This window comes from Ambystoma mexicanum, chromosome 1p, assembly GCF_040938575.1.
Source record: "Ambystoma mexicanum isolate Mex_15411 chromosome 1p, UKY_AmexF1_1, whole genome shotgun sequence".
Lineage (NCBI taxonomy): Eukaryota > Metazoa > Chordata > Amphibia > Caudata > Ambystomatidae > Ambystoma > Ambystoma mexicanum.
This window is the reverse complement of record NC_090921.1, coordinates 1,152,736,391-1,152,752,334: the sequence shown is the minus strand read 5'-3', so window position 1 is coordinate 1,152,752,334 and position 15,944 is coordinate 1,152,736,391. Positions and strand designations below refer to the sequence as shown.

The 15,944-nt window shown below is 42.4% G+C and overlaps 1 protein-coding gene across 3 annotated transcripts in view; it reads left to right on the top strand.

Annotated features, from left to right (window-relative positions):
- Window positions 1-15,685, top strand: part of LOC138450253 (B-cell receptor CD22-like) — a 695,432-nt gene extending 679,747 nt beyond the window's left edge. For all 3 annotated transcript variants that reach the window (XM_069604828.1, XM_069604827.1, XM_069604826.1), the window contains one exon: window positions 1,266-15,685. In XM_069604828.1, coding sequence (XP_069460929.1) covers window positions 1,266-1,451 — 186 coding nt within the window. In that variant the 3' untranslated portion in view covers window positions 1,452-15,685. The remainder of the gene's footprint in view (window positions 1-1,265) is intronic.
- Window positions 15,686-15,944: the final 259 nt, after the last annotated feature.

Here is a 15,944-nt window from a genome sequence, read left to right as displayed (position 1 = left end):
TGGCGTATGAACATTTGGGACGGCTGAAGATTTCAAGCAAGTCTCCCATTCAGTGCCATTACAATGAACAAGGTGAGCGGGGGTTGCAGGGGTGTCCCCCGCACCCTTGTTCACTATAATGGCTTTAGGGTTGCGGGGGTGTCCCCGGCTTCCTGAGAAATAAAGTTGGCAGAAAAAAAAGAAAATTACTCTGATCACGGAAGTGAAGAGAACAGGCATTGCAGGGACAAAGCGAGTCAGCGGCCACAGTGAAGTGTGCCGCCGAAGGGTAAGTAAGAGGGGGGGGGGGGTTATCTGAAATGACTGCGGGATGAAAAACAGAAAGTTATTTCGATTTAGGAATCGATTTAATCATGGTAAACCATATTTTCCTACGAGCAATCGAAACTAAATTTGATGGTAATATAAAAGCCTTTGCGGTACATTCCATCTTTATGCTAAGGTTCTCATTATGTGTTCGGCAGTGTAAGTAATGCTAATGCCACCAAACGCATTTTCCATTACAGCCATTGATATTGTTCATAGCGTGTCCCTGATATGAGGATTTTTTTTGTGACACTATAAACTAGGCATTGATAGGTCGAAGTAACAGTTACTGTCAGACTAATTGTATTATCGATTGTATCTCAAACCCTGATTCCTGAAGAAGGGGGAACTTCGCTGGTTACATACATGGGAACAAAACATGTTGGGTTGTAAAGTTTAAATGGTGTGTGTTGATCCGAACTATTCAGGGGGAATCAACACTGGGATGTGTAACAGTATAGTCTGCCATATTAGCATTATGTGCACACAAAGGTAATTGTGCTTAGTGTATGAATTGGTTTTATTGAGCGTGCTTGAGAGTGTTTGATTGAATGTTATGACTGGGAGTTTGTTTCGAATGCATTTTTGTCCATTAAATAATGAAATATGCCATTTTGTTGGGGAGATATGGTGTTGCATGAAAGACTTTAAAACATGCACTTTAGGCTGTGGCAACCGGCACTTTATTAAAGTTATGTACTACTTCCTATAGATAATATCATATTTGTTTTGTCCTGAATCCGTTTGTTATTAAAAAAAAAAAACATTTATTTTTATAATGCCAATACTGACTGTGGAGTGCATCTTAAATATTTTTTTTCAAAAAGATCTTTTGAGTTGTAGCTGGTTGTTAAGCAGTGGTGCCCGGTCCTGTACCCGTACAAACCCTGTGGTCTCTTATTAATGTGGGTAATCTTGTAACCTTCCATATATTTAAATGTGGTTATTCTTACTTCTAGGCACCAGAGGCCATCAGAGGCTATGAAAACACCACAGACAAGGCAGAGGAAGACATTCATTACTCAACCCTCATCAACTTGAAACTCAGGCCCAAGGATTTGATGGTGGAATGTGGTATTGAGTCAGATTCTGAGCCCTGCAATACTCAGTATGCAGAACTGAACATTAAAAGTCCCCATTCTTAGACTAAACTTGACATGATATGACAAAGACGTAACATTGTATGGACTTGACCTAATATGAATATGGCATTCCATTAAGATAACATATCATGACCCTGATAATGAATGATTCCAACAATGCCTGAATCAGCCATTGCATAAAGCCGACTGTTGCATGACCCTACCCAATACAAGTCTGATATGATATCAAATTAGCTTGATATGAACCAAATATAGGAGGCACCTGAAATTGTCATAAAGATGACATGAACTTGATATGGTATGAAGATCCCTTGACAAATTCACATGCTGCCATGAAATGCACGGAACATGACACAAACCTGACATTGTAACTTGACAGCTATGAACTAGGTATCAAATTAGCACAGGCTAACATGGGACTTTGACATGACATGAACATGATATGGCCTTGTCATAGTATGATCTTGACAGTACATTCATTTGATAGGACCTGATCTTGTGATGAAGCTTAGTTGCCATGAACTTGCATAGAATGTGACCTGAAGTCTGAGTGCCAGTACCATGATCTGTACGAATGCCTCTATAGATATGCAATTGAAATTCATCTTCTTCCTCAGTTGTATCCCTCATCTGCTGTATGTTTATATCTGCACCTATGGCTGTTTCTTCTATGGCAGCCATCGTGCAGGGATCATGATCATGTTAAAATGAAATTCACACAGATTTGCATTGGAGCAAATCAGCTGAGGTGCATGACCACCAGAAATGTGTACCTGCTACCGTATTTATATATTTATACCTGATTCAAAAAGCCTACGACTGGAGCAAATGTGGAAGTGTCTTTGAGAAAATGTTTGTCAATCTGCAGAGGAGCATCTCAAAGATGCTCTACACATCTCCATATTTGCTCCTCTTCCAAGATTTGTGAATCAGTTATAAAAAAATATACAAATTTGAGATGCCCACAGGGGTCTCCTGGTCTTCTCCAGTTCAAATCTTTGGGAATCTGGACCCAAGTTTCCAGAACAGAACCTGGATCAAATATGCAAGTCTTTCCACAAATTGCTGCAAACACGTTGCATAGAATTCTGAGCATAGTTTGATCTGTCCTTTTTTAACCATCCTTTTTTAACCACAATACATGAGATTCCACATAGATTTTTGGAATATGATGCTACAAATCCCAATCCTTTTTTGCAGATTCTGTGCATTATTTTTGAATCTCCTACAGGGTAACAGATTCCCAATCCTCCATTGGAGGCCCTGATTTGGAGAACATGCAGATCGGATGTGGATGTACATGTCAAGTGAATGTCAGTGGATGGATTTGACATTCATGAGAAATATGGGTTATCTGCATTGCTCACTTGGCTTAATTTGAGGTTATGATGTCATGGATTGGAGGACTATTGGTTTTGTGATGGATGTAGGAGTTTTGTGGCTGGTCCCAAATGTTGGTTTCTCTACACCCATGTATATCCCTGTAATAAGTCTGTGTCTCTCCCACTCTAAACAGCAAGAGGTCTAATGTGGTGGACAGATAGGCTGCATGTTTCCCTCCATTCCTGCATTTTAGAAGGTTTGCTGTCTTAATGTCTTGTGATCTGACCTTTAATCTATGTCCAGACGAATACATTCTGCTCCTTTTTTAAAAAAAAGATCATGTTCTCATACTGCCCACACCATTGCAACTAAAATGTAGCCTGTATTTGGCCATGCAAGTAAATTAATCGAGAACCAAAAGGGAGCTGATACAACGTAAAATCATCCCTTTGGTCTCTTGGTCAGGGTATAACAGGGTCAGATGAGTAACCTGGTTTAAGAGTGCACAGGTGCCCGGGTGAATCATAACTTCATGACATATACTATATACCTGAAATGATCATGAAAAGGAAAGGCCCGCAGAGCTGCAGGGTGATTCATGAACCAGGTCTTATAGCATACATGCCGCAGAAGAGCTACAACAATGCACCCTCAAAAATTCAGAGGCAGGGTGACCAAGGAAAACAAGAGGAAACTCTCCACATCCGAGACAAATGAGCAGGCTGCCCTTGGGACAATAACGCATGCCACTGGCAGCAATTTGTAGCTGGAAATGATAACTACCCATGTTTAAAAGCCACTCTGAGGTTACACTTCAGTGGACCTGCTGCAATGCTTTTGGGAAAGGAGTTTGAAAAGTAGAATACTTGGAATGGTTTGTGAGTCAGAGACCTCTAATAGTGTGGGTGCAATAGGAACCATGCAGCTTTTCTTGATACTCCAGGAAATTGGATCACAGGCCTGTAACCAGGTGAGCTCGGGAACATAGCAATGTGCCCATCAGTCCAAGCCCATCTAAATATAAGTATCTGGCAAGATGTCACAAGAGGTTTACCATAAGAACAAAATCCAGTCAAAAACAGATACAGCCAGCACTAAACCAAGCAAAGAATAATAGATAATTGGGGATTGTGTCCTGAAAAGATGAAATATGCCTTTAAAGATTACTCCAATGGAAAGGGATGGTGGGAAGGTTAAAGGATCAAGAGTAATGGGAATATTGAATGAAGAGACACAGACCACCTTAACTGCCTCAAAAGTACTGATGGGGCAACAGAAAAAGTGGGAACTCACAGAGCAGAAATTAAAGAACTCCCTATCCAGGTAGCCCAGAATCAATTACATGGCATTATAAAGAACAGCAAGGACAATATCATAAGGAACAGCAAGAGGTCCGATTAAAAGAGAAAAGTGATAACAGATAAACAACAAAGTGTGCCCACCCAAATCACTAAAGTGCAAAATCCACTCATTGTGAATGCCAATTTGAAGTTGTTAGCAGAAAATATAAGCAATATAATCTTCACCAACATTGAGAAACGTGCAGCAAGACAACCCAAGGAAGTCTTAACAAATTCCTAAACAGAAACCAGATGTACTAAAGGAATCTAGCATTATCCCCTTATCCCATTGCTCATCACAATCCTTACTTAGCACGAGGCTATACCAAAATGGCATAGTGATGCTCAGATTCCTGAATACGAGAAAGAAATGCACACCACCATAATAATGATTGCAATCACATCCAAAGTGTAATGATACACAGAAACCAAATGACTGTTTCTACTCACAAAGGTATTCCACAAAGCCATCTGCACTATTGTCCCACATCTAAGGTAACCACCCTTTCCCACCTCCAGCCAGCAGCGAGAAGCAAATACAATGGTTTGCTGCCCAGGTAGATGTCCCACAAATATCAGGTTGGTATGAACTCCCACCACTACATAAGAGACCCCTGCTGGATCTCCCTGTGGTAACGGCCTTGATGCTTTTTCCAAGAGTAAACAAGGAATTTTTAGCCCGGACCTGCATCTGCAAAGCAGAAACCACATTTCTGAAAAGGAGGAAGAATGATTGAGGAGGATAGACGCGACCCTAGAGAGATCCCAAGGATGTAGTTTAAGCTCCTGCTCTCAGGAATTATTGGGAATGCAGAGACACATAGTTTCATGCTCAGCATGAAAGGTGGCACCCACCCTAGAACTGAACACCACAACTGAACAAAACAACATCCTGTTTCAGAAAGTTTTGGGATAAAGGGAACTGAATGCCACTGATACCACCTTCTCCAAACACATTGTCACCAGAAAAAGTCTTGAGTGTGGGAAATGCAAGTGTCACTTGTAAGGGTTCCAACTGAGCATACTGGAGGAGTGCCAGGACCTGTGGCAAATCTCAAAAAGTTCACTTAATGTTCAGAGGTGGCCTAGTGAGAAAAGGCCCCCAGGTTTTTCTAATCAAATCCATTAAGTAAATTTAGCTTACCTCAGGGATAACTAGCAGCTTTAATGACATGCCATTGAAGAGGTAGAATAGAGCTCACTAAAACCAAGATATACCCCTCCTGGAGGAACTGAATAACCAGACAAGAATCACATTCTAAATATGCAAACTCCTTTCTTACACACTATGATTGGATTGATTTATATTAAGTGCTGGTCAGAGAACATATTCATTGTGACCCAATGAGAGGCCTCAATAGCAAATGCCCAAGTCATTAGATAGACCTAAGACTACTAAACTTCAAAACCTTCAGACTCAGATTTTGGGAAGAGAGGTTTGACAGGAACAGGCTCCTCGGTATTACATTGGTTTTAAGAGAGTTTCAGCCACTCCAGTTACCAACGGAGAATAGTTAGATCTTCTGTGGACCTTTAGAAGGATGGGTCTAAGGACAACTACCTAAACCATGTTTTGCTTTGTGTTTAGACCTGTTCCGCTTGAAAAGGGAGGAAGATTGAGCTGCCAGGGATGATGAAAGGAGGAAGAGGACAAAGGTTAATCATATGAACTCTTCTGACTAACCTTAGAAGGGTGCACATTTTCTCTGACCTTTAAAGGACTTTGGGACACTGTTTCTTAGTGAAAAACCAAAGTCATATTGGCCTGAGAAGGAAATTCTAAGTACGTTGTTCATCACCAACTTTCCAGTTCCCACGAATACAATGTCCATGAGTGGGCTCTGCAAGATTATAGGCACATGCCATAGCTGTAAGCTAGTCCAAAGACACCTATGCCACAAATGTGGCTTGCAAATTCATTGTCACTTGAGGTTTCTAATAATGTTCACTATCCTGCGGTCCCCAGCCAGGGAGGCATACTCCATGTAGGTTCACGCACAGAATGTAATGCTGAGTGCTGCATAAAAGTCAATGTGCCTTTTATAATCTTATCATTCTGAAGGGGAGGGCACCTCCTTTGAAGCTATTGTTGTATGTCCCACCGGATTAGACCAAATGTGTTCAATTTATAGAGTCTGTGGAGACTCCACTTATCAGAGGGTATTGTTAAGCCAAGAAGAGAGAGAGGGAAGCTTTCTCAGGATTGTACCATTCTCCATGAATAAAGCTATGCCCCAAAGTGTACATAGGTAGTTTTGGTGTAGGCCTGGAACAAAACTGCTGAAAGAAGGTAACCCCAGTGCTGGGTTGAAACCCCCAGTTAGAACTGAACAGGAATGTATCACAGGGATATTATTTCTACAAGTGAACTCTCTGCTTGACTCATGATCAATTGGCAGATCCTTCTCCTCTTCGTAATCAGAGGAGGGCCATTATGAGACTGAAGATGTTTAAGTGCTAAATCCGAAGGACTGGGTAGAGATAGGAGAGGCAACTTTACCAACTACTGGGATTTCTGTAATGTATGTCCCTTTCAGAGTGTAAAACAAGATTGTAAGGTAAGACTCTTGTATATGTTTCTGACAAAATAGGAACCCACTCTTGCTCACCAAAAATATACTGGAGGTTTGACGTTGACTCACATTTAATCTGCACTTATCATTTGGACGAGGGGAATTATGACATTGACAAATTTTAGCGGCATGCTCTACCTTTTATTCCTGGTCAGAAACCTTTCAGACAAACTGTCTGGATACAGCACATTGCAACAGTGACTGGAACTGAGGACGAGGGATCTTAGGGGTGTCGAAAGGACCCTGTATATGGCTCTAGAGCCTCATACAAAATGAACCTGACATAGGTTCCAACTTCTGTGATTGCTTGGAAATGATCTACATGCTGTGCATGTGCACAGAAGCTGATCTCTGCTCATCCACAGTCTTCCCCAGAACTAAAAGTGAAGGAAGATTGATTTAAGGAACATCAGTGTTAGCTTAGGATAGAGGTCTGAAACCGGCCGCTCCCCAGATGTTTTGGACTACAGTTCCCATTACCCTCACATTGACTTGGCTGGCTATGGTTGATGAGAATTGTAGTGCAAAATATTAGGAGATCCAAAGGTTGCAGACCCCTGACCTAGGCGCTGGCCTCCTGGTCACTGCAGCCTGCCTCCAGAGAGTGGCCCTGCAGACTACAGTACTTACCTGAAGGTAGGGCTGCCTTATCGAAAAAGTCCTGTGTCAAAGACACAGGTATGAAGGTAACTTTAAGGATAGACCAACTTATCAAAAGGTAGTGGAAAAAAAGGGTGGAGCCTTCTGAGGTAAATTGGGCTAACATTTGTATTCTCTTGTGGAGGAGGTTTCATGTTAGAACTTGTAAGGAAGTAAGTTAGAATATTTGGATGTAAAGGTTGTTTGAGTCACTGCCAAGCTCAATAAAAATGTGCTCATGTGTACATTAGAATTTTAAGAATATACATTTGTATCAACAATTTGGCTTGCAAGACAGTTATGTTTTATTCTGTAGCCAAGTAACTATGTATGACTATTTCTTGGACAGAGTGCCTTTGCCGTTTATTGCGTGAATACAACCCAGTGGTGAAATATGTTTACAATAATAATATGAGAACAACAGGCATGAGGCTATGTTTTTATTATACAACAGTCAGGGTTTACCGATTGGGGATCAGGAGCCAGAAAGAGTTTCCTAATTTGGATATCCTATACAGTAAACTACTGCAAATAGGGCAATAACAGAAAAAGTAGTTGCTACACAACTACTCACCCTAATTGAACAACTCTGCCCCAAATGTAGCATCGAGACAGCCACTGCCAGGTGGTGGATGATGCCCTCCAAATCATAGATAAGGGTTACTCATGCCTCCTCGTACTCCTTGACCGCTTGGCTGAATGTGATACCGTCACCCACCTCACTGACAGGTTGGGATTCTCTGGCACTGCCCTGAATTGGTTTACCTCCAACCTCTTAGGCAGACACCAGGCTGTTCAAAGGAACTTGTTGCATTCTAACTGACTCCAGGTCTCCTGCGGAGTCCCCCAAGGTTCCATCCTCTCACCAATCATTTTTAACCTTTACATATAGCCTTTGGGCCCTCTCCTCAAAGTTCCTAATATAGCCATCCACCAATACATGAACGCTACTCAGTTGTACATGAGAGTAGATAGCTTGCCGACATCTTTAATCTCCGTGATTCCCTAGCCATAATCCAGTCCTGGATGTCAAATGCCTACCTCAAACTAAACCCATCCATGAATGAATTTGTCCTCAATGGTCCGCATTCAAATAAAACATGTGTCCAACAATGGCTCAATGATATGTACCTGGAAGGATTTGATTCACAACTCTCAGACTCAGCAAAATCCTTAGGCTTCATCATTGGCAGCAGCCTGTCCTTCCAGAAGCACATAGCCAAGAAGACCCAAATAGCTTGTCTCAGAATCTCTACCCATAGAAAAATCAAACCTTTCATCCTGCCGCAGGCCTTCTGGACCGTAGTGCCTCATGGTCTTGCTCATCAATGGGGGAGAGGCTCTCCTAACAGGGGTGCCGGCTGCTCACTTGGCTCCCCTAAAAGCAGTCCACCATGCTGCAGCATGTCTTATTACAGGAGTACGGAAATTTGATTGAATTTCCCCATGCTACGCTAACTACATTGACTTCTGCTCCAAGCCAGGATAATGTTCAAGGCTGCATGTATCATCTACAAAGAATTTACGAGTAGCACAATGGCATACCTGGTGGCTAATTTCCACATATCTGGTGGCACACGCTCCTCGCGCAGCAAATCGACCAACCGGCTTGAATCACAACTTGTCCGCAAAGAGAGAACCCCGAAAACAATCCTCCTCTTGTCATGCACCTACCCTCTGGGACTCGATCACGATGTCAGTTTGGAATATCCCCACAATTCTCCTATTTCACAAATCTCTCACAACATATCTCTTTCAACAACACCTGACCAAGGACTAATTCTAATGGATGCACATATTGATGCACAGACCTCACAGTACTGTGCTACTGTTAAAATATGCCAGCCCAAATGCGGGCTACCCACATTCTGTACAACGCTCTGCTGCTCTCGAGCTAGGTCCATACTTTAAACAAAATTAAAAAATAAATAAAAAATGAAAGCAAAATAAAAGTAAGAACTAAAAAATAAATACAAAATAAATACAAAATAAATAATGCTCAGCTAATGCACAATTATGTTTTGCTGTTCTGGACTTTTGGGACTTGATTGGGGAGCTATTGTAAGTAGTTCCCTCCAGGTTTCCTGATGTGGGTCGGTTTTGCACAGTTACTTTTTATGAGTGGGGCCTATGGCAGAGTAACAGTAAGTGACCCTGAGCAGTGTCCATGAACATCTGCAATAACTGACTGAAGGCAACAGTAAGACAGCAATAAGCTAAAGTTCCATACCCGCTCAGAGTGTAAAAATAAAAACCTCCAAACTGAATGACTGGGGTTACTGCCTCAGCATTGCACTGTGACTCAACATTGTACTGTGGGCGAGTCAAACCTTCAAAACATTTCTGATTGCAACTGATGCACTCATAAATTAATGTGGGCGGGGAAAAGCTCTGGGCATAGTTTTCAGAACGCCTTCCCTGTTTTCATAATGGTTGCTTAAGGTTAAAAAAATTATCTTATAATTGATGGGGTTGTTAGCAATGTACACGTAATAAAGGTTGATGACTCCATCTAATGCCATAGATGTATTTCTGCATTTATCAGCTGCAGCATTTTAATTCCCATGGATTACCGTCCTTAAATAGTAACTGCAAAACATGCGAAAGCAGTTATCAGTCTTACAACGTAAACTAGCCTAAGATTGCAATACAAATAAAAGATAACCTCCCCTTTTATAACAGCACTCCATCATTGACCTAACAGACACATCCATAAAACCGTATGGTTCTCCCTTATATCTCACATTCCACCTCTCTGGATGCCATGTCCCACCTGTTTGTGCGTAATGTCCCACGGATCTGTTTTTCATAATAGCACATCCCTTTTTCTCATGTTCAACCCTGCCGGGACTTCATTGTCCCATCGCAGCAGGCTCAGAACCCTTCCTGTCAATCATTTGTGAATTTCACGGTTCCATCTCTCAATATTGTGCTGTATAAATTTCAAACCACCAGCTGGCGAATCTTTCTTTTAGTTCTGGATCAACAGTCGCCCTAAAACATTCTTGTCCCATAGAAAGGGTTCCAAATCCCAACAACTGTTTCCAATGTAATGAACACATTGTGTTTGAACCAAAAAGATGGAGAAACTGTCAGTACTCAGAATACCCATTGCCAGAAAGTGATATTTTTTTTCCCTACGTTTGGTACCATGAATATATTGCGAATATTCTGAGAAGAAGTCCTTTTTCTGAGTGTGGTAACTGGGAGGAAAGTGACTTAAGGGGCCAGATGTCACTCTTAGTCAGTGTAGGTTAGGCCTGCTGGCGGCACAGGGGGAACCCGCGTGTCACCTTGCCTTAGTCCACAACACGTGTCTGAGAACCCCCATAGTGCCTTACAACAAGACAGTGCCAGGGTGCCACTCGCTCTTCTGCCCACTCAGCCATCAAGACAGACCAACCCTAAGGGATTAATCTATAGCCAGAGCCCTGCTAACAACCTGCACATACAGAAAAGGTGCCACCGTCCCAGGTAAAAGAATGCTAAGCTCTCTTTATTAGCGACAACTAAACAACTAAGGGGCCGATCCATGGAATATTTGCCAGGTTCAAAGTGAATTTGCACTGCCGACACAAACCCTGATTCATGGAACTGTGGAAAGTGTATTTCTGCAGTGCAAAGTCCAGGCAAAGTCAGTGCATAGTCATTTTTGCAATACAACATGATTTTGCCCGGACTTTGCACAGCAAAAATATACTTTGCACAGTTCCATGAATCAGGGTTTGTGTCGGCAGTGCAAAGTCACTTTTCAGCAGCACAAATTCACTTTGAACCAACACATATTCCATGAATCGGGCCCTTAGTCTGCAACTTTAACGGTAGCGCTCTCTGTGTCCCACAAGAAGATAGCATAGGTCAGTGATTAGCTGACCAGGCACTCAGAACAGAGACATTTAGGTATTCACAGGACATGCAATGAACCTGAGAGTCCCACAGTATTCCAAGCCTGTGACTTACCAAACACCAGGGAACTGTCGCAGAAAGTAAAGGAACATAGCCATTGAAAATCTCACGCTGGGGGAACATTGTATCCATTTTCTCACTTGTCTCACATCACAAATAACGTCTTCCCTAGGGTGCTTACAAATCTGAATTTGGAAGTGGGAAACACAGAGCCCTCAACTCAGCCACCATGTAGGTCAAAAAAGCTTGTGTAAAATCCAAGATGAAAGACAGACCATACAGGCTTGGTCCGACCCTGTGATCCCAGATCAACTCCAGGTGAAGAAAAGAACCGAGCCAATACCAGCCTCCACTTAGTTACCCATCGCGGGGTCAGATCTTCAGTGGAGGAATGCCCAGAGAGAGGAGAGGGTATAGATGCAGCCAGCCGCAGCTGCTGAGTGAGGGTTATAGAAGAGGGAGGCTTGCATTCAGCGAAGGCTGGAGGTTTGCACGTGGTGGAAGGTCACTGGACATGTAGCAGCAGAGGAGAGGTGGTCAGAGCTGAAGAAGTGACCATTGAGATGGTGACAGTAGGAGTGGTTAAAAGATCGAGGTAATATCTAGTGTAGAGGAAGTAGGTGGGGACAAGAGTATAGGAGAAGGAAGTGCAAATATCAGGATCGAAGAGGAAGGACATGGAGACAGTAGTGGAGACAGAGGTTGTAACATCGGGATTAGAGAGGAATGAGGTTTTGACATCAGAATTGAAAAGGAAGGAGATGATGACAGGAGTAGTGAACGAGTAGGTGGTAACGTCAGGAAAGAGGAAGGAGGGGGTGGATTCCAGAGTGGTTAGGAAAGAGCAAGTAACACTAGGAGTGGAGTAGAAGGAAAGGATAATGTCAGGAGTGAAATGTAACGAGGGTGTAGCAACTTCAAAGGAGAATGAGAAGAGGAGGTGGTGGCTGGTTAAGAAAGTGGTAGAGTCTGAAGCCAAAGTTTGCCAAGGGGAGGATCAGGCATAGGATAGGAAAGTGAATTCCTTGATAAAAAAGGGAAGGGAACATCGGAGCCTCCGAGTGGCATCAAAGCCTTTCTTACAGCAGGAGACAGTGATACAGAAGCAGTAGGAAGGAAATACAGAATATCTAAGAGTAAGGAAGACTACAAGGAAGAACTGGGCCAAGTCATCCAGAAAAGGATGATTCTGCCAGGCCATGTTGGCCATAGGAATGCTGGAAGGATGTACACGGTGGGGTCAGGAAGAGTACAGTCAGTACAGAGGCCGTCTCTAGCTCTACCTGCCACCTACAGAAAACAACAGCATTAATATGACTGCTCAAAAAGCCTGGCGCGTTGGAATGTAAGCAACCTCACAAAGCCTGCACCTTGAGTCACATTAGGAAGAGGTTTCGAAATACCCAGTGTGCTCACAAGACTAGGGAAGCCAGAGGTGACAAAATCTCCCTGGAAACATAATGAATTGGGAGTGAAGTTTGTTTGGAAACCCTGTGAGCCCACCTGCCATTCTAGATAATAGGGAGGTGCTATAACCTCTCAGACATGCTAGACACGGGGACCCTAGGACATTGACACCAGGGCTCAAGGGAACCACCTGGTCCATATCGCTGGTGGAAAATATGCATACCTGGAGAAGACCATCCTAACTGCTTTCTTGTTCTTCTTACCTTTCTTTTGTAGGGCAGGATTCTGTTACCTTTTAGTTCACCCCAATATAACTCCTTACATAAATTCCGTGAATTAAAACATACGGTCTTCGCATCCTTCTGGTAACCTGTGCTCGCCAGGTGACAGTTACCATGTCCCATCCCTCACAACAACAAACGTAGATTTTCCCAAACATATAAGTGAGGCACGTCATGCATGTCATCCTTCCACACCCTTCGCTTCACTGTCTCTTTTTCTCTTACTATCAGTCATGACCGAATTTAACATGACGTCATTGTGGAATAAACCATAACTCATCTTGTATACGTACTCTTCCTCTCTCTTCCTCACGAATCTCCATTGCTATTTCCCACTTCAATGAATCAAAATAATGTATTATGCATGACCTAACTGCTAACAAATACCAGTATGCCTATGGCACTGTGGTAGTCGGCGTACTATAAATACCTGCATCTGCTGGTCAAACCTTAAATACTATGCCTACTCACTAGCCCAATATGATATTCCATCACTTTCCCAGTTCGTAATCTAGGTGTGATTTACTTGTTTTCACTGAGGCCGAACTTTCAGCTTAATCGTCATGTCCTGCTTATTGTCTGCACTTTCTGCTAACCCTAACAAGTCATACCTTCCCCTATCCCATCACCTCACGGATGGCTCCTTCTGTTCTCACAATAGATCTACGATATCAGAAAAATGTGATTGTATTTGTACCACCACCCATCCCCTTCTTGGAAGCACCTTCCTCGGCTCACCCACATTCCTCTCTCTCCTCTGGTCACTGCAGGGTAGGTGGTGGCAGTTTCTGTACTGTGTTATGCTTGGTCGTCTATTACTTGAGGTAGGCTGCTCTGCCCTCTGCCCTGGATAACTTGGCTTTGTGGTAGCGAAGTATTTAGCCCATGCTATAAACTGACCTTTACTTGCTGGAGAAGTGGCCTGCTTCAGCACCTGTATATGATAAATTGTCTTCAAAATTTAGTGAAAGGAGCAAATTGTTCTCAACTCCACTCCTGTGTTGTTTGTGTGAAGTTCTCAATTTGCAATTTAGATCATCCATTGATCATTGCAGATTCCAAAGCTACTATCTCTGCTATTATTTAAGGTTGACTGATTGGTGGCACCAATTTCCAGCCAATGTCAGTACATGAGTCGAGAGCCAAGGAGATCATCTGGACTAAGTAGAGCTTTCTAAGCATTCCATGCTGTGTGTGTATCCTTCTATGTGAATAGTGCTGTGCTGTAGACTGAGTTATAATTAAGAACTAGAAGGGTAGCTTCTTGCATTGAATATGCTAGGACTGGGTGCCGTGCTGCTGGGAAATAGCTGTGGACTCCTGTTTCCTACTCAGCCTTTGTTTGAAATCAACTTTGGTTCATCTCTATGTTTACATAACTAAGAAGTAAGAAAGGACTTAAAACAGTGTGGCCATTTCTCAAAGGGTCTCCGAAAGAGTGCATCATTGATGTGAAGTTTCAGAGGCCCTTGTACCTTCCAGGCAGTCTGTGTCAAATTACATGAATCACGTGATGAAGGGGGGCATGTGCATGCATTTCGGAAGTACATCTGAAATCACAAATTAGATGCACTATTAAGTACATAAACAAGGAAAGAATCTTACTGTGCATGTTTGGCACAGGGGCAGTGCACTGAATCCTCATGTGTGACTCTACTACATATTTTTAAAACTCAGACGCAGTGATATGAGTCAATGCTGTCCCACTTTCAATTCTATCCCTTAAATAGAGATAGAAATCATGTTTCTTCTTTGAAACTTTTCACTTTGGTGCGCCCTTTTAGAGGCTATGAAAGTGAAGGCTATCCCAGCACACATACGGCTGCTGGGATAGTTGAATACATGCGTTTTGGGTATCCACCCCCAAACAGTAATGTATTCAAGGTTCAGGTAAGCATGTTGTACTGCCATAGCACCACCAAGGAAAGCTACCTTTGCCGATACAGTGACCTGCATATTTCTCAGAATCACATAAACCAACAAGTGCTTTCTTAGCTCGTTTTGACTGGCATGGATTCAACCCATTGCGTTTCATTTAATAGTATACTTATACATATTTGAATTGTTTACGGTCTATTTTGCTAGCTTTATACTGCAGCATCCATTACAATTGTATTGTTTTCGAAAGAAGTTATATATTTTTTTAAAACGTTCTGGTTTAAAGAAACGTATTATTTCTTGAATGTTTCATTTAAAGATAAGTCCCTCTACTGGGCAGGATGTTTTGCAAATTAGATGTGATAATAACAAAACTGTGAATTAGCAAATAATGTGAGAGGCCTCTTGCATGTAACAGCCCAACACTGGCCTGCAACCTGTGGCTCTCCAGCTGTTGTCTGGGCCTGCAACTCTCCTGATCCCTAACAGGGCCCCTGCCGGCATTGAGATGATGAAAGCTGTTGCCCAAACATCTGGAGAGCCAACAGTTGTGGACCCCATCCTATATTATGTGTACACATGTGAGTTTGATCATTTTGTTAGCAGGGGATGAGACCAGGTTGGACAGTTAGCACCGGGCCTGTCTTCTCCGTCAGATGTTGAATTTAAGATGTGAAGGTTCCTCCTGGGATAAGAAATGGAACTCTTAGATAGATGAACATAAAGGATGTTTGATGTATTTTAAATTGATGCATTTATACCATAATTGTATTAGCGCTTGTTTTGTATTTCACCTTTTGACTTAACAATGAAGCTTTATAATGAGGTGCTGACGTGCATGTGCTTTGCAAAGAAAATGTAATACGATGGGGAGTTCTGTGATGCGTTTTATGAATAGATAGCATTAAAAATGCAAACTACTAAATCCAGCATTCTGGGTCATGCTTAGTTTGTATTTAAATTTGGCATATCATTCTGACGTGCTGAAGTAGCCTTGACAAAGCACAGCTCCTGCTGTGCGAAACACTGATCTTGTTAAGCATTGACTCCAGTTGTACATTTCTCTAAATCCATGTTATGAATCATTGATTTTTAATTGTACCTACTGGGTCACTTTTTCCGTCTGGGCACTAATGAAGTACTGTGGCTTCCTGGGCTGGGTCAATGTTGGTTGGCTATACACACAGC